Here is a 23210-nt window from a genome sequence, read left to right on the forward strand (position 1 = left end):
TTTGACTTGAATTACCCAACTCCTCATTAAATTCTGTTTGGTTTTTTTTCCCCTTGCCAAATCATGAGGCCTATTAAAAAATGAAACTGCAGCAAACTGCTTTAATACATTAATAAGAGTTATTTTCTTTTTGCATTTCCCTCAGTTCTCATGACCAAATTTTTCAGCCTGTCCAACGGATGCTGGTACCAAGCATCATCTCCAAGCCACAACTGCAGCAAGGCTGCAATTACCCAGAAAGACAGGAAGCCAAAGAAATCAACTCCTACCCCTCCATCTCCCTGCTCCACGCAATAATTTCCCAGCCAGAACTTGTATTTTCCATGCTTCTCCCTTTCCCAGTGGCATGCATTATCATTTTCGAAATAGCAGAGGGCTCTGTCTCATTGGTTCCTATTTTGAAACGTTTGCCCAGCTCCTCAATTTTCTAGGAATTTCACAAATCAGAAAATGTCAGCTCTCCAGAAGAAAATGGTAACCTGGAGGAGAGGAGAAAGCCAGGCCAGGAGCAGCTCAGATCCTCACAGGAACACCCCTTCCTGTCACAATCCTCGGGAAGAAATGATCAATATTGGGGTTTTTAACCAAAGTGGAATCACAGAGTTAAGGAAGGCAGGGAAAAGGGGCTGCAAATCCCAGAGCAGGGCTTTGGATCCAGTTTGTTCATGTGAGAATCACATGCACCAAACAGCCTCTGCTGAGGGTGTCAAAACAGAGATATTTTTAAACTTGGGTTACATTCTGAAATCAAGCATTTCCACATTTTTCTCCCTAATGCTCCTCATCATCAAGTGAAACACAGATGGGACAATCTGACACACCAATAAACCTTAATTTACTAAACGATATTTTGGTTAAAACATTAATATTTCCCATTTCCTTCACTGTACAGAGCAAATTCTTATTTCCCAGCTGCCTTCCTCCAAGTTATCCTTACCACAAATTTAAGGTTGCAGGTTGCTTAACAATCATAAAAATATGTAAGACATGATAGAGTATTATTTTTATATATTTGTGTATTTTATATATTTATGTCTTTTACATATTTATGTCTATTATAGATGTGTTTGTGTCATATAAAATCCTTGCAAAAAGACCCTCAAATTCATTCATTTTAAATTTTCATGCAAAATATTTAACTTGAAGTCATTAAAGTCAGTGAGGAGGAACCAGGAGTACAAAAAGGAATATTCTTCAAGGCTTTTAACTCAGAAGGGACATTTTCAATTCCCTGAAACTCAACAATTCTGTTACTGGCATGAGCACTTGGGAAAATAAATGCATTTGTAGCATAAAACAAGCTTAAAAGGGTCAGAAATGGATATTGCAGCTTCTCTTTGTTATAAAGAAGTCAAACAGACTTTGAAGAATCCAAATGAAAGTTCAGCCTATCAGGAAAAACATTTAGTATAAAGAAAAAAAGAACTTTAGGGCACTGTCATGTAAGACTTAACTGTCTGGGTTTTTTTTTTGCTTCTGGAAATAATTAACTTTTAAAAATTACAGAATTAATTTTTATTTCTGTTTTATCTACAGTTTTGGAGAGAAAGCAACACAATACGTCCCTTTCAAGTGCAAACCAACGCAGCTGCCAGGAAATTGTGTAAAAACAAGAAAGATTCAGGAATGGAAGTTTCTATCTTGCTTCCTACTCTGATTTCCCACATTTCCTTCCCCCAGCACGCTCAGTCACAGGACATAATAAGAAAACAATTTGGAGGAGGGGAAAAAAAAAAAATTACCATAAAAAGCAAGAAAGTCTGATGCAATCAGGTTTTTAGGAGAAATTAGAGATAGCCAAGAAATGGCGAGGGCTGGAAATGGAATATCACTGTTTTAAATCCACAGGGGATTTCTACAGTCCTGGAGAAGCAGGGAAGGAGGGTAAGGGAAAAAGTATGGAAAAAAAAGCATAATTAAACAAAGAAATCTCTCGTAAGAACATGGGAAAGATGGGGTAGGAATAAGTAGCAAACAACTCATTTAGAGAGTTGTTTTTGCCTGTTTAGAATAAAGAATAATAAACTGCATGAAAATTAAGTTAAAGAAGTGCTTCTAAAACACCACATAAAACCCAAGCCTGAACATCCCAGGTTTCACTTTCCAGAATTTTGGAATCTCCGTGCTCCATCCTTTTTTGCAAGGAACAGCAATTTCGGTCCCCGATATTTTGTATTGATTAAGGAATTCTTTCCTCCTCGTTCAATCCCAGCTCTGAGCTGCTCAGGCTGGGCTATGGTAAATATTGACACAGAATTTCCAGACCTTTACCCCAGTAGGAGCCAGGCCTGGGAAAAGCAGAGCTTCCCAGAGCTCCGTGGGGCAGGAGCCGAGCGGTCCCCGAGGAACGGAGCCCACACCCCCGTGGAAAGAAGCCAGGAGGAGCTCAGCATCCCATCTTGCCACTGCTGGGGGAGCCCTGCCAGGAAATCCTCAGCCTTCAACACACCAAACTCTCAGGATCCTGTCTGGGATGTGGGAACACCCTGGAGGCTGCCCCTGGATCCCTGGAAGTGTCCATGGCCACACTGGAGCAACGTGGGATAGAGAAAAATGGGACAAAATCACCTTTAAGGTCTCTCCAAAGCCACCCCAGCCTGGAATTCCATGACTTGGCATTTGCAGCTGAGCTGGAAAGGCCAAACCTCGCTCAGAATTTTTGGGAAGTTCAAACAGGCATGGATGAAAAAAATCTGTCATTGCCAGACTGACCACGTCCAGATGGACACGTGCATTTTAAAGCAGTGAATCCCTAATATTATAACACATCACACCAATAAATAAAAAGCTTGCCAACGTGTTTTATTAGCCCCAAAAATTATCAGTGAGAGAATGGCTGCCCATTCCCCTATCAGAATATCCAAATACTCCACAGAGTTTTATATTAGCACCAACCCTCACTCTCTCTTTGGGCTCAGAATGTTCATCTCTCCTATTTTATGTCAAAGAATAAAACCAATCCCACACATCCTAAATAAACAGGAACTAGGAGAAGACTGCTATGGGGTTTTTGGAGAGAATGTGTAAATATAAAAGTACAGACAAGAAGAAATGTGAGAAATCTGACATATTTCAGCAAGGACTCATAGTCCACTCAATGACCAACCCCTTTTAGACACATCTGAGAAACACCTGAGTGTTTTCAAGCACAAAAATCATGGCCTGTTCTGTCAGTACATCCCACAAAAAGTCATAAAGGTGTTAGAGGCACGGAACTGCACTTCAATCGAGCGTGGGGAATTTTATATTTTCTTTTCTCCATCAAAAAAGAGTCTGTGTGTTGTGTCAAAACCTTTTATTGCTCTCAGCCACTCACAAGCAGAAAAGGACTAAGAAATTTTCTCTCTGGCTGCTCTGGATGTGTTTTATGGAAAGCAGGAAACAACCTGATGAACAAATGAGTTAATATTTCATTTTGTTATCCCAACTATGCTGGGTTACATAAGAGGCAGTGGAAGTTAAAGACTTCCTCTCAGGAATTTCTGCAAGTCAGAGGAGACAACTTAAGGACAGCTTAGAGCAGATAAAGTAATCGTTTTCCAAACCCACTGCTCACACAGACAAACCCTTCATTACTTCAGCTCCTTCAATTACTGGAAAAACTGAAAACTGAGGTACAGAAACAGGAAATCGCTTTTGCAGCAAAAAAAGGAAATCAAAGTTGAAGTGGGAATGCTGTCCAGATCAGCCATTCTGCCTTACATCGGTACCAGAATTCCTTTTTTAAAAAATAAGTGACAAAAGTCTGTGGCACCTTGTGATGTACAGAAAATCACAGATATTTGGCACATTCAACTTATTTTGGAAGGCAATGCACATGCCAGAATTCCTGCAAACTTTCAATTTTCACAGCATTTTGCTATTTAAGAGTTAAGCAAATGTTTTTAGGACGGAGATGAGAATGCCTTAAGAAAACTCCTCAATTTTTCAAATACAATCACGGGCTGTAGCAGACACTGAGTGAAACCTGAGGACAGTATCTGCACCATGCCAGGGAAAATTCAAATTAAAGCTGGCACAGTAGAAATAAAAGACTGAATCACATGCAGAACTACTAACCACAAAGGAAAATGCAAAGGTGATTTAGACAGGGGAGAAACTGATAAAGTGAGTGGGTGGGAAAATCAACTTTATCACTGGAGATACAACTCAATTTATTATTTAGGATGATTCACCACCCAAATCCTGTGCTCTGGACAAAACCCACCTCCTGGGCTGCAGGCAGCTGAGCAAAAAGCCCAGATCAGCACAAGTTAGGATTAGACTGGCAACCCAGTTTAGAGTCAGTCATTACAAGGCTGAACCACAGCTGTCTGCTCTTAATGCACGGCTGCATTAACCCTCAGCAAAGTGCTTTAAAAATCAGCCCCCTCAAAAGAAAAATAAGACACTGAATCATTAAAACTTCCTGCACAAAATTTGAACTCTGTGCATTTGCTGCTAATAGATATTACTGGAGTGATCTAAGCCAAGAAAAGAATTACAGAAAATGATCATTTTCTACTGTGTCACACAACAAGCAGCTGAATGGTTTCTACAGACAGTAATTAAAATAAGAAAGTTCTGGTACAAATATGGAAACTGATTAAAAGACAGCTGTAAAGTCTGCTAAATCTGTGATAAAAAAAATAAATCTGCAAAAGCAAAACATGAAAGGTCCTTTATGAAAGGGAACCCTCTTTCAGTTTCATTGTCTGGGCTGACTTCTGGCATAGGAAAATGGGTTCTGTGGAGCTGCATTTAAAAGGTCACGGAGTTTCCTTCCTTGATCTTTTACCATGAACAATTTTAGAAGGCATTAAACATTTCAGAACAGCCTATCTAAACAAATTTTTGCTTATCCTGTCATTGAATTAAGTTCAACCAATTCCAGTAAGTCTGACCAAAAAAAAAAAAATTAAAAAATTAAAAAAAGGCCCCCCCAAAGCAGCTCCGAAATATAATATTTATGCCAGCCACTAAATGCAAACTTGAGTCCATGCCAAAACAGCATAAATTAGAGAAAAGTAATTATTCTATAGCTGACAATTTGAAAAGAGAGCAGTGAGAGCTGGGAAACTCCATTTGCTAAGACAAAATCTATTTCATTCACAGCAAACTGCCCACAGTTGTTAAAACTGTGTCATAATTCAGAGAAAGATAAAAAACACAAGAGCGATTCCATGGATTTAGCACTCAATACCTTGCTCTGGTTCTTTCCAGGGCTGGGAACTGTCAGCAATAAATACTTCCAGGCCTATAAAACTCTCTGAACTGCTCACTATTCGTCGAAAAGCAGGGAGGGAGGGGCAGAGCTTCATTTATTCTTTCCAAAGAATTCTGCAGGTCCTTTTTAATTCACTATAAACTTCATCCCACCCCAGTTTTACAGTACAAAACATAAACGGACTCAAGGACAGGATCAACATCAAAATGTTGACCCCAGAAGCAAGCCAGGACTGGCTTTATCTTTATTCTATCCCACACCTGCAGCCTTACAGTCCCAAATTCAAAAGGCAGGGAAGCAAAACACAAGTAAAAAAGCAAGGTAGCGATACCTGTACTCACACCCCAGTCTCTGAAAAGGCATAAATCCAGTTTTTAAATGCATTAAAACACACTTTCTTTGTTGCACTGAAGCAGTGGGACATGAACACACAAATTCAGAGCTCCCAGTGTTTCCAGGTACTGTTAATGAGGCAAACACCAGTTTACCTCCCCCAGAATTCGCTTTATTTCTCACTCTGTCCTCCAGCCAATGGATAACCCTGAGCCTTTTCCAGGGCTCTCCATCTCCCCCTTCCCCTAAAGCCCAGCCCCAAAGGCACACACGGGGAGGACAGGAAGGTTTCAAACCTCGCCAGGAAGTTTTATTGTTTAATCCAACCCTGCATCTGCCTCTGCTTCGAGATTCCAAAGCAGGAACGTTCACACAGCTCACTGCACCTCCCTGGTGGGGCCTGGCAGCTGATTCACCTGCATTTTTTGTTATTTAATCATAATGTATTTGTACTCTGCTGGACATGAGGTGCTTCCTGCTCCTCTGGAGGGGCAGCAGGGCAGAAATCAGGCAAATTTTAACTCAGTGAGTGCTTCCCAGGTAACATTCGATCATCAAATAGACAACACGAAGTGTTTTTATTTGTTTAAGCAGAGCACGCACACAGCTTACCTACAGAAAGTTGAATATGCTGGCTGCTATCAGCTAGATCAGGGTCACCCATGCCTGAAAGAAACCACAACTCTCCCCCTGCTGTCCTGGCAAACTCTAAATGCCAAAACAGCTCTTCCTTTCCAATTTCCTCTGTATCAACCAGATACATTCATCACCCAGCAGCTGGCCACGGACATCTCACAGACTAACAAAATGTTGTGTTATCACCAGAACCAACAGCTGAGCTTGAGGAATTGAGATTGTCAAAGCTACCACGTCTGCAAGAAACCTGGAAATGTAAAAATTAAGCACTGGTGACCAGCAGAATGTCAGTGCTGAGTACATTAAAGCGAAGGGAAATGCAGTTTTCTCTCAGTTCAATAAGACAACTCCTCCCAAGGTATTTTCTGCAGCAGGGAAACCACCAGGATGCCAGAGAAGTGCTTTAATCTAAAGCAAACATCTCCACGTGATGGAAAAGAGGGAGAGGGGGAGAGCCCAGGCAGCTCCTGATCCTACAAGACCAAATTCATTTGCTACTGGGCATTTCTTCCTGTACATTTCCATGGAATTTGCTGCCATTGGGAAATTGATCCAGGAATGCTGCCACCAACCTCAGCACAACTGAGAGAGTATTCCCTAAAATCCCACAGGGAATGAGCTTCCCAGATATTGGAGGGGGCTCCTCACTGCCATACAGCTCCTCGTTGTATTTTACATTTATTCTAATTTACTGCCACGGCAAAGTGATCCAAATACAACTCGGAGGAGAAGATGAAGAGAGATTTCACATTTAAATTTACAATTTAAATAAACAAGTCACAGTCCTTGTTTGAAGTGTCCAGAGCTCCTTTGTGCTCATCCCCACAACCAATTTCAAACAAACTTTTTTTATTTAACAAAAAGGAAAAAAACAAAAGAGCAACAAACCCCACCTCATTATTTGCATGTTCTTTGTTATTTTTCACCCTCTTTGAAATGCTCTTTTGGAGCAAGCTTTTTGATCTAAAAGGCATTTAATTAAACAAAAAAAATTAAAGAAAGGAAAACCCTAAATCTCTCTATACACTCCATAGCAACATTTATTTGGGGGGAATATATATATATATATTCCCAGGGATTGTGACTGGATTACCAAGGCCAGACCACAGCCAGATTCCCCAATAAAAAAACAGAGAAACAAACTTATTTCAAACAAACTACAAGTTTCTTGAGACCTTTGCTGATCAAATCCCATCAGTATTCCAAGAATCAGTTTGGAGATCTGAAGGAGCCATTTTCTCTGGATATGGAGAGCGACAGATGGAGCAAAATTTTCAGCACATTCTGAGCTGCTGTGATGTTCCCATCATTGCAGCCAGCCAGGAGGCTCAGCAGAGCTACCTCCCAGGAGCTGCAGGGCCAGGAAGATTATAAAACAGATATTAATTTTAAAATGTTTTTTAAAAAGAAAAAAAAAAAAAGAAGGGAGTGGGAAGGGACAGGTTTCTTTTCATCTGGCTGAATTCCAGGGATAGGATTTAAGAGTTTTGCAGGCAGCCCAAAACTCAAGCCTGCTGCAAAGCTGTTTCCTCTTCCCCCTTCCCAGCTAAACTGAATTCTCTGTTTCTGGGGGAGGGAAGAGCCTCCTCCAGAATGCCTGAGCAGCAGCTGGGACTGTCCCCTCCACTGGAGCCCTGCTGACCTCCCATCCACCCTGCCAGGAAAGAAACCTGGCCTAAACCTGGGCTTGTGCCTGGCTTACCAGGGCCAGAAAGGGAGGCCAAGGCATGGGGTGAGAAGGTGCAGACACCAAAAACCACTGCTGGAGTGTCACTGGTGAGTGTGGAAGCCGATAATGAGCCTGCTAAAAGGGAAAGGGAGAGGAGGTCAGGGTTTGCTGTGCCATACATACAGCTGAAGTTGCACTGGTTAACATCCAAAGTAAACACCACTCCAGCATTTACAGCCAGTACCAACATTCCTACATCTTTCCAGACTGCAAGAAACATGTGCTTGCCTTTTTTTTTTCCCCCTTTTTCCCCTCACTATTTCATTCTCGCAGCAATTGCCATAACGTGCTTGACCTGAGTGTAAAACTTGGGATTTCAGTTGTACCCAAAGGGGCTGCTGTGCTTGGCAAACAATATTTACCAATTCCAAATATTATCAAACTCTTACACCAAATCACCCAGCACTGAAGTATCTAAGCCTGTCCTCTAGAGATCTAGATATCTAGACAGATAACCCAGCTGTTTCTAGGGAATAATGACCTAGAGAACTCTGCTCTTTTACATCATTATTCCCAAATTATTGTGAGGCGTTTGCCTTTACTGCTGACGGCTCAGGGCAGAGCAGCACCTGCACAGGTTTGGGCGCCTTTTGGCACATCCTCCCAGCAAAGCAAACCCCACAACAAGTGCAGAGGGCTCTGTGCAGGATCCCCAGAGCACCTTCCCCAGCCAGAGCGACCGAGGGTGTCGGGTTTGCTCAGATCAGATCTGCGCCCACAGGAACCGCTTCCGCTCCCCAAACCGCAGGGCCTGCGCAGGGCAAACCACAACCTATCATTTGGTGCCTCCCGACAGGCTGCAGGAACAAATTGCCAGCTGGAGAGCTGCACTTCAGCACCAGGAGATCTCTTTTCATCCCTGGCACACGAGGATTCCCCCCATCCTTACGTTTAGGAAGTCCACATGATATAAATTCCCTCTCCTCTACTGCAGCTCCCCCTGGATATTTGCCAGAGCTGATGCTGCCGCCTCAGTCAGGACAGAGTGCAGCAGCAGGGAAAATCCCTCTTTTAAATCCCCACAACAGCAGCTCACTTTTGGCTGAGGTCACCGTCTCATTTAGGACATCACATAATTATAATTTTTCAAAAGCAGGGGGAAAAAAATCCTGTTGATGCAGAGCAGAAAACAACGTTGTGCTCTCGCTTGCAAAGCAGCAGCTTTGAAAGGCAGCGAGCAGAAAAACAGGAATTATCAGGAGCCAGCTCAAACGCTGTCACATGGGAGCTGCTGTCACCCAGAGCAGCCTCCTCAAGAGCCAGCCAGGCACTCCCAGACCCTGACCGTGTTCCCTCGGTCCTGCACAGCCCGCTGAGCTGCAGCCCTGCCTGCTCAGGGCTTTGTGCTTCCAGCAGAAGCTCCTGGCCCCGGAGGCTGCCATGTGCCTCCAGAGCACGGGGCAGCCAGGAAACCTCTCTCCTATCTGGCAGCTGCCACCAGCTCTCCCATTTCTCTCCCTCTCACTCACTTCCTATTGATTTCTCCTGTCTCGCACTGCAGCTTTTTCCTATTTCCTTTCCCTGCTCGCTCGTTATGGCTCCCCTCCTTTTAATTCTCTCCTTTTCCACGTTTTCCATCGCTTTTCTGGCAGCTTTGATCTCGGCAGAACCTTCTTTTGCATCTGGGCACAGCAGAAAGGCAGCGGTGCCTCTGTGGCACGGAGCGCTGAGAGGAGACGCCTTGTCTGAAGTGCTGCCAAGAAGCTGCACCAACAGCCACTATCATAACAGGCTAAAAAAGACTTTCAAGCAGCCATCAGATGCTCCAGGTGAGCCTGCAGGTTGAAGCTTGTCTGTTTATGGGAGTGGTGGACTCCCAGTCCTTCGCCCGTCTCACATCAGTCTGGTGCTTTATTAAACACACAGGGCTTTTCCTCCACACTGGGAAATGCTTGCTCAGGTCAATCCAGGTCCCACCTAAGTTTTCCAGCCCCTCTCCAGCACTGCAGCTCCCTCAGGACTCTAGAAAAGAGTGTTTAACCCTTTGTAGGTTACTGATGCCGCTTGGGAAGTCACCCAGGACTGCACGTGATACCCCAAACCAGGATTCACAGCCTGCAAATAAATACAGGACCAGCTTCTCACAAAAACAAGAGTAAATTGTGCTGCTACTTACAGATTCAATAAGGAACAGTGCCTGAATAAAATTCAGATTCCCACCAATATCCCTGAAAATTTCCAAAACATATTTCAAGAGCTCAGGAGTAAATCAAATTTGAATTTTGCCCTTGCAGCCACAGTTCTTGTGCCAACTCAGAGCAACCGAGAGCTGCCAGAACATGGACATTCTCTCTCAGGTTTTTTAGAATCAAAATTTCAATTTTTTTGTACCACCAAGAGAGGCCCTGCTGCTTAATTCACACAGTACAACTTTTACACAGTCCTGCTCCCTGTCCATTAACAAAGGTTTATTTTTTTGGAAGAACTGAGCTCTGAGTCAGGCTGGGACACGCTTGTGACCCTCCTGCCAGGACATCAGCATCCCAGGGACTGACAGGACAATGATCCACATCACACCAGAATTAGTCCAAGTCCAGAAACCTGTGCTGTGATCTTTCCCACCTCAGGAAGGACTCCTCTCATCTGCTTTCCCAGTGCCACAGCAATTCCATGAAACGCTTTTGCCACCGAACATCCCAGCCTAGACCTTTCAACGTTGTCAAAACAGAGCTTAAAATAGCCCCACAGGATCACATTTAAGTGCTTGCCAACAAATGTAAACAGCAATGTTTCTTATTTACCATCAGGCTCTGCAAGAAAGGGTTCCTGCCCATGGGCCTCAGAAGTCAAACAGACACAACACTGAAAATCCTCAAGGAAAGGATGCAGGCTGGTAACAAAACATCCAGACGATTTGTGAATGTCACAGGCTGAACACTGTTTGTTTGGCTTTTACTATTTATACTTATGCTTACATTTGAAACATAAGGACGCTGTTTTTTCCTGTCATTTTAATGTATTTATTTTTACATGTTTTCTTTTCAAAGAAAAATGAGTAAACGTTGCTTCTTCCTGTCTTTCTCTAAGTGTGCTGTTACTATTTTGTATGTATCCTGCCTTGTATTTTATCCCTTTTGCATTCTTAATCAAACACTGCACTTTTTACATCCCTTTTCATTTTACTAATTCCCTTGCTGCTGCTTCTCCTGTCCTTATTTTATGCCCTCTCTTCTGATGTTGAGATATTACCAACATCCAGGCTCTTGACCCTTAAGTTTAATCAAGCTGAGACATGAACTAAGACTTTTATTCTTTAAACCTAATAATTACCCAGAACAGGGCCACAGAATACAGCATCACCTACCTGAAAATATGCATTTAAGTCTATTTTCTCTTACTGCTATTGACATCTCTTACACAGGAAAATCTGCTTATCTCAAAGCAGATAAAATATCAGGGGGAGTGCTTAGGCAGAGGAATATTTGGAATGCTACAAGAAGCACTTTTACAGCAACTCATCCACTGGTAACTCGAGGATAATACAAATGGGATTCATTAATAAATCTCCAACTGCTAATTTTCAGAGGGAAGGAAGAGGTATTCAAGGAGAAACCTGGAGGATAAAGGCACAAGGCAAGAGGCTGAGCTTATCTTTCAGGCAGCACAGCCAACATACCTCCCTGGTGACCCAAAGGACCACCTCGAGGTGGAGTGGAGAATTCAGTCTCCAGACCAAAGCAAACACTGCTCCTCCCCGAGACACTCTGCATAATTGCAAACTACAGCACGGGGCTGGGGTGGGAATTACAACCACGAGAGGTAGAGGATGCTGCTCAAAATACTACGGGGAAAGTGGGAGAACAAGAGTTAATGTCAAAAATCCTGTTGGTTATACTCCAAAGCTTCTCAGGGAAACAGAAGCAGACAGTGAAGCTACCCGAATTCTTTAGAGACAAATTCACTGGGGAGACCCCACAGCAGGAAATAACCAAATAATCCTGGTGCCTGGCCATGAAATATGGAGAATAACTGGTACAGGTGTCTGTACCACCTTCCCTAGGCGAATTCATCACTGCTCTGTACGGCCTCAGGATGAACTGCCAAGACCTCCAGTGCCTAAATCACTACTTCTACACTAAAACACCACTTCCACACTAACCATTACTTCTACAAACCCGGCATTTTTACAAGGTCCAGGCCAGTTGTGAGAGGGAACAGAAGACTCTTTGATTTCCAGCAGGACGACTGTGGCCACTGCTGTCACCCTCCAGGACCAAGGAACTCTCCTCCCACACAGGTCATGGAAGTCAAAGGACACCAGTGAACACCCACAAATCCCACCAGCGACCTCAGCAAACTCCTGCTCCAAGGGCAAGCTGCACTTTCCTTCTCAAGCATCTCCAGCTAGGACAGCACTGAAATGATTTTTTTTGCTGCTAACTTCCTGTAGATGTGGACCGGAATTTTGAAAATCTAAAACTGAAGGAGCCAGCATCCCAGTCCCTTTCCTAATACATCCATTTGAAATGTTAAAATGCCATTAACAGGAGTTCTGTGCACAGGAAGAATTATACAATTGGGCTCACAGACGAAATATCATTCCTGCCTCCACCCAAATAATCACAACGCCCACAGCTCTACTCAAAACTAGAAAATCAAGCTCACCTCAGCTCCTGTCTCTAGTAAAAGCCCTAATAAACTATGCAACATGAAGTGGTAGCATTTGTGTCCCAGCCAGCAGTAAACACCCCAGCCAGTCCTCTCTTCTGCCAGCCTCAAGAACAGCAGAATAAAACATGAATTTATGCACAGACTCTGTCAACTGCTAATTTCCAAACACAGCAAAGGCACAATGATGAAAAGCCCCACTCAAACACTACTATTCTTTTTAATCCTTAGATCTCACGCTGCAGCCCATTTTCCATAAATATTGGACTTTACAAGCTCTACTAATTAAAAAAATGAGTGATAATGACATCTAACTAGTCAGTAACACTAGCTAGTTAGTAACACTAAGGTGTGACTTTCTGTGCAGTTCTTACCCTGCTGGAAGAAATAAAACCCTTTTTCCCCACCACACAGTCAAAGAATTCCCACTTACTACAGGGACTTCCAAAGAGCCAAAGACAGGGAAAGTGCATCTAAAGCAGATAAGAAACAATTAGAGTCTATTTTAATACCAAGTCAGGAGCAAATCACCAATTAAAACTTCTCAAGGGTAATTATGTGTAAATTCTACCTCTGCTGTTTTCCAATCATAGCAACAGAAACTACAGCATGGTTATAAATAAAACTCATTTGCAAGCAACTGCAGAGAAGACTCACCAGTTCCTCAGCGAGGTCCTGCGAAAGCAAGAGCCTCCTTTCTTTTATTGGCCTTTAATAAACAGAAAGAAACATAAAGCAAGTCCTGCAGCCGTGCAATTGCTCAACCCTGAAGTGTGTTTGGAACAGTGACAGGAAGAAAAATACAGTTAACTCCGAGAGTGAAAAAAAATTAATGGCACACAAATGTTTCTTTAGTGTCATAACAGGATACAGCCGAGCTCGGGCCGGCCTTTGGTGGCCGAGCAGAGGCTGGAAATGGCTGAATTTCAGAATTTCAGCCCGGCCCCAGCGTGGCCTTGGGAAGAATAAAGCCCTTATCTCACCCGGCCATGTGTGGCCGGCCATGCACAGCACACAGCAACGCCCAGAGCTGGCCAGTGTCCGGCCAGGAGAACTCCAGAGGCAGGGAATGTGGGCACACTCCAGCAGGAACAGGAAAACTCCTCCAACAAACCCTGCCCAGCTGCCTGCTACCCCTCAGCTGCTCACAGACAGACCGCAAAGTCTGCCAGGAACAGCACCCAGCACCAAAAATCCAGCCGAGCACCAGTGAGTAGCCAAAAATAGATTTTTTGCAGGTCGAAAGATATGGGAAATCTCGCCTAAATCCAGAGCTGGCTGAAGCTCAGTCACCTGACTGATTTTAGATACCTTTAGGATAAGAAAGGTCCCCTCGATGCGCAGATTTCCTTCCACTAACGATCAAGTCAAGCCAGATGAGCAGCTCGGGGATGTCTACCTCAAAGACTCACTAAGCTCAGCAAGATAAATGCCACCTTAGGAGGCCTCTGAACAAATACAGCATAGCCAAGAGAGGATTAAATTAAGAGGGTGTAAATGTTTACAAACATAAAGGAGCAGAGCAGCAAGGCTGGAGATGAAGAGTTTGATACGGTCCAATGCGCACCAGGACGATGGAAAAAAAAAGCAGCTGACAAAGTAAAAGAACATCCTGAGGGAAAGAAGGGGAAGTTAAATCAGTGTTTAACTCTCTCAAACCATCAGCAGCCGTGCAAGGCACCACGGCTATCCTGGAGAATGCTTTGCTGATGGGTTTTTAAGCCTCAAGTGCTATGTTAGGAGATAACTTTTTGTCCGCCTGCAGCCTTTAGGTGCTCCCCCAAATGCTGACGGTGTGTCAGGAGCTCCTCCACAAACTCTGAACAGCCACGGCACTCTCAGGAGCCCCAACATCTGCTCTGCCTTTTCTGTTTAATGCCTGGTATTCCCCACTCCCCCAGGCACTCACTTCCCTCCAGACTGGAGGCACTTGAAGAAAAAGACACCGGAAAACGATGCTGCTTTGGGAGTTCTGATAACAGAATCTGAGCATAACCACTACCAAAATTAACTGGGGTAAGGTTTAGTCCACAGAGAGAATGAGCCCAGACACACTCAGATATGAACTGGCCTGACTGTGTTTCAGCAGTGCCAGACACTAAAATCCATTCAACTTTCCTGGGAAAGAGGACAAAAATGAAAGGAGGGGAAAAAAAATTAAAAAATAAAAAGGAGGGGACTTAATTTATCATCCTGGCTCCAGAACAGCACTAGAAATGGCTGTTCATACACTTCTAATTTTTATATTTAATGGTAATCATAACATCATCAATAAAAACAAGAGATATAAAACATGTCAAGGATGAGACAAGGACAATCTGGACAAGAGAAACATGACAGCTGTCAAATCATTACCACCTAAAAACGAAGGGATACCAAAGGAAATATCTACTGTCTGTAAAGTGGATTTAGGCAGCTCTATATATGCAAAATGCAAATATGTAAAGCTAATATGGAGAAAAATCCAGGCCCAAGCTACCCTATTATATTCCTAATACCATCTGGCACAGATGCAAGCTGGGTTTTCCTGGTTTAAGGCAATTCCCATCTCAATCCCACCAAGGCAGGTGATTGACAAACACAAAGAGAATTGAACATGTCAGGTGATTTATTCCACGTAGATCTAATGACAGTGGAAGCAGCAACATTATTTATATTGCACCTGCTTTACATTCCAAGCTTAAGAGGCAGATTGAAAGAGGCAACACGGAGACTCCCTGGGCCTGGAGGGAAAGGGGAATGTTCTGCAGGGACAAGAGTGATCAAAAACCATCCCCTCCAAACCCTGCACAATGCTGGGGATGAAAAGGAACGGCAGAGATTCACGTGATGGGAACAAACACCCTCACCGTGTCTGGGGTTCTGCTGAAAGGTTCAGCCAGGGAATAAATCAGAGAATCATCAGAGAATCCCAGAATGGTTCGGCTTGGGAGGGACCTTAAAGATCATCTCACTCCCATCCTCCTGCCATAGGCAGGGACACCTTCCACTATCCCAGGGTGCTCCAGCCTGGCCTTGCACACTTCCAGGGGACCCAGGGGCAGCCACAGCTTCTCTGGGCACTGTCACCACCCTCACAGGGAACAATTTTGCCCTAATAACCAATCTAACCCTACTCTGAGTTTGAAACCATTCTCCCTTGTCCTGTCACTCCAGGCCTTTTAAAATAGTCTCTCTCTCCATCCTCCTTGTAGGCTCCTTCAGGTCCTGGCAGGCTACAATGAGGTCACCCCAAAGCTTCTCCTTCTCCTGGCTGAACCATGGCCATGACTTTGTATCCCAGAGCTGGGGCTGCTTCAGGCCAGAGGTGAAAAATAGTGACAAGAAGAGATCCAGTTTCTCCACATTCCCCCAGCCATCCCAGAAATCTCAGTGTTGTGGAGACAGCTCCTCACCTGACATTAAAAGCCTTTTGATCCAAAACCTTAATAGAACACCAAACAGAAACATCCTCCTGACATGACTGAGAGCAAAAGGAAATGAGACATTTTTTTGTCTCCGCTGCATTTTCAATTTGGCTGCTCCAATTCAATAATGGAAAGTATTTTGTTTTACTAACAAGTAAATTAAATTCCCTGTTCTCGTGCTTTTCCTTTCCATGCATCACTCAGCTGCATCTTGGTATGAAAATCCTGTCGCTCTTTTTGATATCATGCAACTACCACAAGACATATGGCCTGAAGTACACAACAAAATCCTCACAAATCCACTGAAATGCCTTTTTACTGTCATTGCCTTGCCTGGTACAGAGAAAAACATCCTGCAACTCAAGCATCGTTCACGCACTGCAAAAGAGAAAATTCTGCAAGTACAAACTACAGAATTAATTGCCAAGATTTAATGCTCTGTGAACAGCTGTAAACACAGATTGCACACAAGTCTGAGCTGTCCCAGAGCCCCTTGGACTGAGAGGACCTGTGGAGTCAAGACAAGGCCTGGGTGTGAGAACCACACTCAGTCTCTCTCCTGTCCATACCTGGAGCCTGAAGTAGGTGAGCTCGAGCACCCAAAAGCATCATTGCTCCATCCCAGCCCCAGCTTCGCTGCTGTGCCAGAACTGCTTGGTCATAAAAGGCCAAAGCGAGGCCTTTGCCACACGCATTCACACCTTAACCATCAAAAAGATGCGATGAAGATACAATAAAATACATTAAATGTTTTTTACAGCATACAGTGTCAAAAAAAGGTATCTTTTCTTCTCATTAAAAAAAAAAAAATCTGGAGACACTCATTCCACTCACTTGCCTTAAAAGCATGTTAAAATGTTTCCTAGTTAACTTTTTTTTTGGTCACTTTTTTTCCCCCTTCCTCTGCAACATCCCAGTACAAATAAGAGAACTCCAGACGTAATGAAAGGCACCTGCAGAGCAGCCCAGAGGCCCGAGCAGGTCTCTAAAGGCAGGTTCCTGCTAAGGAAGACACCAGCAGACATTCCTGCTTGTCAACTATCCCTCCTGCCCTCACCTGGAGTGACCTCTCTGCAGTACTTGACCCAAGGAGACCCAGGTGCATCCTCAACACGGCCTCTGAGTTCAGGCTTGAGCTGGATCCTAAATTCTGGTGGCTTCTCCTGCTTAAAGGCCTTGCAGAAGACTTGCTTTCGGTGCTCCCTGCAGCACCAGCCCATCCTGAGAGCTCAATTACCACCCCTGGCTCCTACAAAGTCAGCCTGGCAGGCCTGAAAGCTGTTGGACTTGAAATACTCCGGTTTCAAAGTTAACCCAGTTGCTTTGACAGTCAAGACACCCTCAGTTCCCAGAACCTCTGATTTAATCCTGCTTTTCTGATCCCGTCTGTCACTGAAGCCAGAACACAAAGTACGTGAGTTCTGCGAATATCCACACTTCAAAAAAAAAAAGAAAAAAGGAAAAAAAAATATCAAGAAATCTCATTTTACACTGACCTGTCCGTGATTGTGGACTGTGTGCCACTCATTGGAGCCTTTGGCAAGAAGTCGTATTATCCAATTTACATTTTACTCTTATTGCAGGAATATGAACGAGGCTTTGCCTCTCACATGCACCGAGGTTCAGGATCCAGCCTTGCTCCAGAAGAGGCATGCACAGAGGACAAACTCAGTTCAAGGGCAGGAGAAGGGAACAAAAAAAAAAAAAAACCCAACAAAAAAACAAACCAAACCCGAAACAACTCCAAAACTCTTCTTTGCAGTCACCCAGAATATCCAAACCACGGAAGTGGGGCGTGGGGGGATAAAGGGAAAAACTCCAACAAGAAAAAACTCCAACAAAAACAAAAAAAAAAAAAAAAAAAAAAAAAAAAAAAACGAAACAATCTCGGCGGAGTCGGGGAGAAAAAGAGAAAATGTTTCCAAGAAGCGGCCGAGCCTCCCCGGCGCGGGCAGAGCGGGGCCCGTGCCCGTCCCCGGCGGGGCTCAGCGGCGGCGGCGCTCGGGGGGCGGGCGGCGCTCCCCGCCCGCGGCCGGGCCCCTCCCCCCCGCCCGCCCGCCCCGACCCCCGCCCGTGCTGCGCCCGCAGGGGGTCGGGCAGGGCGGCCGCCCCTAGGCCCGGGGCTCCATCCCCCGCCGCTCCGCCTCTCGCTCCGGCCCGGGACCCAGCGGGGCGCTGCGGGCTGGCTGCGCTCTCCGCTGCGCTCTCCCGCGAGTCCCGCCGCTGCCGCCGCGCTGCTCTCCCGGCCCGGTGGCGGCCCCGCTGCGCTGCTGAGAGAGGCGGGAGCGGCGCTTCCCGGGGAGCCTGCGCCGAGCCGAGCCGGGCCGGGATCGCCCCTCCCCGGCGCCTCCGGGGGGCTCGTACCTCCGGCCGCCCCGCCCCGCCGCCGGATCCCTCCGCCAGCTGCCCTCCTCTTCCTCCTCTTCCTCCTCCCTCTCTTTTCCTTCTCCTCTTTCCCCTCCTTCTCTTCCTCCTCCTTCTCTTCCCTCCTCCGCCTCCCTCGCAGCCCTTCCCCCGGTCCCTGCCGAGGCCTTTCCCCTTCGGGAAGCCTTTTCCAGACCCGCGGGGTGTTTCCTTCTCTTCCCGTCTCCGCTCGGCTTTGCCGCTCCTCCCTCGCCTTGTGTCCCTGCCGGAGCGCTTTCCCTCCTCCCCCTGCATCCCTAACCCGAGGAGGTTTTCCTTTTTCCCTCTACCCCTTTTTCCCTTCTCCGTTCACCATCCCCAGCCATCCGATGCTTTGCCGTGTCACCAGCGCTCAGAGCAGGGAGCGCCCGCGCCTCCATCTCCATGGAAAATATGACACCGGCGAAACTTAGAGCAGAATGAAAAGAAATAAACAGCGAATTAAAAGAGTAGAAGTGCCAGGAGCTGTGCAGCACAGAGCCTCAGGCAGTCCCCGGCTGTGCTGTTTGCTCCCAGGCCTTTCCTGGCTCTCTTGGCCAGCCCCGCAGTTCCCTGCATTTCCCACGCACGTTTCATCGGGAATTTTTCTCACAGGTTAAGGTCAACATAGATCTAAGAACTGATCCCTGCCTGCACGTACATTCCAGAAACACTGCGGCCAAGGGCCTGTTCCTGCTCCCCTTCAAAACCTCCAGTATGAAAAGATGAGCCATGCAGGGTATTTGGTAAATTTTGGCATTTAAATTTGAGCAGGCATGGATTTCCCTCTGCTCAGCCGCAGCCTGAACACAAACACATCCTTGCTGTAACTCGCTGCCATTTGTGCCATGTACAGCACAGTCTGAGAGAGAAATGCCTGTCTCGAATCTACACACAATCCCAGATCATTAAAGATAATTTTGTTCCAACCCCCTTCCCCTATCCCAGCTTGCTCCAGCCTGGCCTTGGACACTTCCAGGGATCCAGGGGCAGCCCCAGCTTCTCTGGACAACTTCATCACCCTCACAAGGAGTTATTTTTTCCCTAATATTCAAGCTAAACCTACACTCTGTCAGTGTGAAGCCATTCCTCCTTGTCCTGGCATTATAAGCCACTTGTTTTCAAACACCTGGAAATAACATCAATACCTGAGAACTTCAGGAAACTCCCATGCTGCTCCTCCAGAAATTAAAGCTCGTGAGCAGCACAGATGTGGATTGAAAAGCAGGATGTCTCCGCTGCCAGTAATTCCTGCACAAAGGAACTTGTGGAACATCAGCCTCCCCCAGCAAATGCCAGCAGACTAAAATAACCTTATTAGCTAATCCCAATCATCTAGGACACCACGCTTCTTCCCTTTAATTAATCTTGCTGGGATATACTCAAAGCTGGGACACTGGACTTGGAAAGAGGCTGGAAAGTCGGGAGCAGAGCCCTGGCTGGGCACACAGGACCATACCTTGCCTGAAGCTACATCCAGCCACTCTGGAACACGGAGCTTTCTCCTGCTCGGAGCGAGGATCAGGAAACCAGCAGAATGTCTGAGAGCCTGAAGAATTTGTTGTTTTGATGAAGTTCAGAGCAAGGAGGGGAAGCGTGGGATGAAATCATTTTCTACATGATACTTCACATATATACGCAGGACATTTATACTTCCTTTTTTGGTTTCCTTTTGGGGGAAATAGAGACTTGGGGAAAAAAAAATAAAAAATAAAGTGTGGGAGTGCGAGACAAGCAGCCACGTCTGCCTCTCCTGCAGCTGTGTGCAGTACAGTCATCAGTGGTGATGAAGTGACTGAATGCCTCCATATATCTATATTTATTTATTATATATCTCTTTATTGCATCTTCTCTGCAATAAATCCCTCCCTGCTTTTAACTTTGGGAACATCGAGTACTGTGCCTGGAGAGGGGAAAGCTCCTGGGAGAGCTGATTCATGGCAGGCCCAGCATTTGCATATTAGGCCTCGATGCTTTTTTATTACTTTAATTATATTTTATTGTGCATGGCAACATAACGAGAACAATTAGCTGGAGGAAATCCTAAGACATAGATTCTGAAATCATAGCTGCTTTTCTTTCCTGCAAATGCTGATTTATTTTATTATTTTTTGGTGGGAGCTGGCTACAAACTTAGATTAAGATAGATGCCTATTTATGATAATTCTGTTTCACAGCCTAAAATATGGGGTGGAGAAATCAATAAGCAATTACACTGTGCCCATTAAAATAGATTTTTTTTTTTTTTTGTAGCTCTGAAGTTGTCACTTGGCCTGAATTTGCACACAGAACCATCCCATGGCAGGAGGGTTGGAACAAGATGATCTTTGAGGTCCTTTCCAACACAAAACCATTTTGTGATTCTCTAATTAACCTCCCCAATGCGTTATTTTTTTAGTCCAGAGCAGAGCTAAGCAGGACCACGAAGTGAAAGAGTTTAATTCCTGAAGAGTAATTCCATAGGAATTACCAAAATTCCAAATTTCAAAAAAATTTCTTATTTTGCCTTAAAATAAAGATCAGCTCCTTGAAGGTGCTTTATAGGGCAAAGGCAAATTTATAGAGAAGGTGTTGCAGGAGGATCCTGTGGCCAAATCCCCCTTTCCCAGCCTCGCACCGAGGAGCTGTTGCCATCTGCTGGGAAAGCCTCGAATGGCTCCTCTAACCTGAGCTCCCGGGCAGGTAAAAGGTGAGGAATTTGGGTAAAAAGGAGAATTTCCCAGCGCTTTGGGATCGTGGAGTTCTAGAATGCTCCGAGGGGGTTTGCACCGCTGTGAGCTCAGCATAAACAGCGAGAAAAATCAGCAGAAAGTGACGCTTTACGATTTTAAGTGTGGATAAACAGTGCCTGAAAGTATTATTCATTCAGAAAAAAAAATCAGTTTGTGTTTCAGATGGGATAATCAGCTGAGTTTCACTGAGCTCCACCACAAAAGCCAAGTGCATAAAGACTCTTTTGCTCCTTACAAGTAATCAATTTAAAACCAGCGAGAGAACACTCAGGTATTTTGTACAGTTATTTACACTCATCACAAATTGCTCTGCCAGCTCCTGTTTTTCTGCTGATTTTGGAAGCCAGCTGCCAAACCTTAACACCTTGGAGGGGAAAAGCAAAGGGGAAACAATTCCCAAGTTCATTTCCCAAATGTGCCTAGAAATTTGTGACTCCTAAAGAACACAGGACCTAATCCCAGAAAACAAATAAATTTGTGCTGTACTCCACATTTCTGTGCCATTTCCAAGCCTTTTTTTTCATCTCCCACCTTAAAATGGGCGCCAGATTTGCTCCCTACCCTCTGGAAATGCACCCAAGATTGGTCTTGGGACACAAAGCTTTGCTGATTTTGAGACACAGAGAGCCTAATCTAGCAGAGCTTCTACAGTGACAGCTTATTACAGTTCCTAAACCTGGATAATCCACAGGGCACTCAGCATTTTTATAGCACTAAGCTTTCGTTCCATACCAGCATGATGAAGGCAGCAACCTTGGGGAGGACAGGTGAAACTGCTGGACATTGTGCCCTGGGTTTCCTTCTCTGTCTCCATCCTCTGGCTGGAGGGGTGATTAAAAATTGAAAATCTAAAGAAACGGAGAATATAATTTCTCTTCACATTTGAGGATTGCGGCACTGGACAGATCTCAATCTTCTGACACAAGACATGGTTAACACAAGCACTGCTGAAAACCTGTGTTTTGTAACATTTGAGAAGCTGCAGAAGCTGAAACTTTCTTCTTCCTGTACAAGATTATCTACCTGTAAACCTTAATTACTTTACAGAGGCCTTTCCATCTGTTATTTTCCTTCTTTTAGTAATTTTCTAGGGATCTTTTACATTGTCGACTTACCAGCTGCCTGGAACTTGAGGCAAACAGGGCACTGATTTCTTTGGACATGGCAGACCCCATGGAATTCATGTAATAGCAGATTTCAAAGACTTAAAATGCTGCTTTTACATCAGTGCCTGGACTACTGCTGCGAGGGAATAAAGCTGTGGATATCAAAAAATTGCAATTTTTTCAAGTACAAATAAGGAGTTCAGCTACAAAGAGAGGGCAGAGGACTGAAAGAGAAGGTTAATTTTACAAAGCTCAGCTGCAAGGCCAGCAGGAGAAGCAAAAGGCAGGCAGCAGGGTTGCCTGTAAAGAAGCAACAGGATGATAAAAAATGAAATTAATTGGGTGTAGAGGGGCAGATTTCACTTTTCACAGACAAAGCACATCTGACCACTGACAACGCCAGATTTTGTCACTTCAGAAGACATGAGACCTGCGAGATGCAGCTCTACAGCAAAGCTTCAGAACTCTGCTGTACTTTCTTCTCTGCTTCTGGAGCTACCTCAGAGGTTCAGCAAAGTCCCAGCACAAATTCTTGCAGGCCCTGAGCCCCCTCCACCCCCAGGCTGGGCTCTGTAAACAGAACAACATCTCCAGAGGGCTCAGTGCTGCTCAGCAGCTGCTCCCCAGCGCTGGAGGATTTAAAGCTGGACTTAAAGGTTACATGCAAACAACTAAATTGGCTTAACTATTTATAGAAGCCAAGACTTTTGGCATGCTGGATCTCTGGCTGTGGCCATCAGCAAGCAGAGTGGCTGTTTACCAACACAGCTCCACAGGGCTTTGCTAGGTAATAATATTAATTTGTGATTGAGGAGAGCTCACAGTGTGGAAACACAGGAGAACCTCCTCCCGTGGCATCCAGGGCATGGAAAACAAAGGGAACATTTTTCCTCCATCCTACTGAATATCTTTGAGGTTGGAGAAACCCTCCAAAACCATCAGCTGCAACCTGTGACTTAAGAGCAGCACCCAAACAGAGAAAACCAATTCCTTATATAATTAAATAATCTTTATTTTTATAAAACATAATACAAAGCATCTACACCATTCACTGGTGGAACATTAGTTGCT

The 23210-nt window shown here is 44.9% G+C and overlaps 1 protein-coding gene across 4 annotated transcripts in view; it reads right to left on the bottom strand.

Moving 5' to 3' along the window:
- The window catches only part of ARHGEF12 (Rho guanine nucleotide exchange factor 12), a 67747-nt gene extending 47896 nt beyond the window's left edge, over positions 1-19851 (bottom strand). For 2 of the 4 annotated variants that reach the window (XM_014257371.2, XM_014257370.2), the window contains exon 1: positions 17416-17869. In XM_014257371.2, coding sequence (XP_014112846.2) covers positions 17416-17447 — 32 coding nt within the window. In that variant the 5' untranslated portion in view covers positions 17448-17869. Of the gene's footprint in view, positions 1-13169; positions 13189-17415; positions 17870-19760 lie in introns of those variants that run through there. The other 2 variants (XM_088066771.1, XM_088066773.1) reach the window with 2 other exon arrangements.
- Positions 19852-23210: the final 3359 nt, after the last annotated feature.

The sequence above is a fragment of the Pseudopodoces humilis genome, chromosome 25 (genome assembly GCF_049639895.1).
Source record: "Pseudopodoces humilis isolate 2021_Gansu_Grassland_sample_001 chromosome 25, ASM4963989v1, whole genome shotgun sequence".
Lineage (NCBI taxonomy): Eukaryota > Metazoa > Chordata > Aves > Passeriformes > Paridae > Pseudopodoces > Pseudopodoces humilis.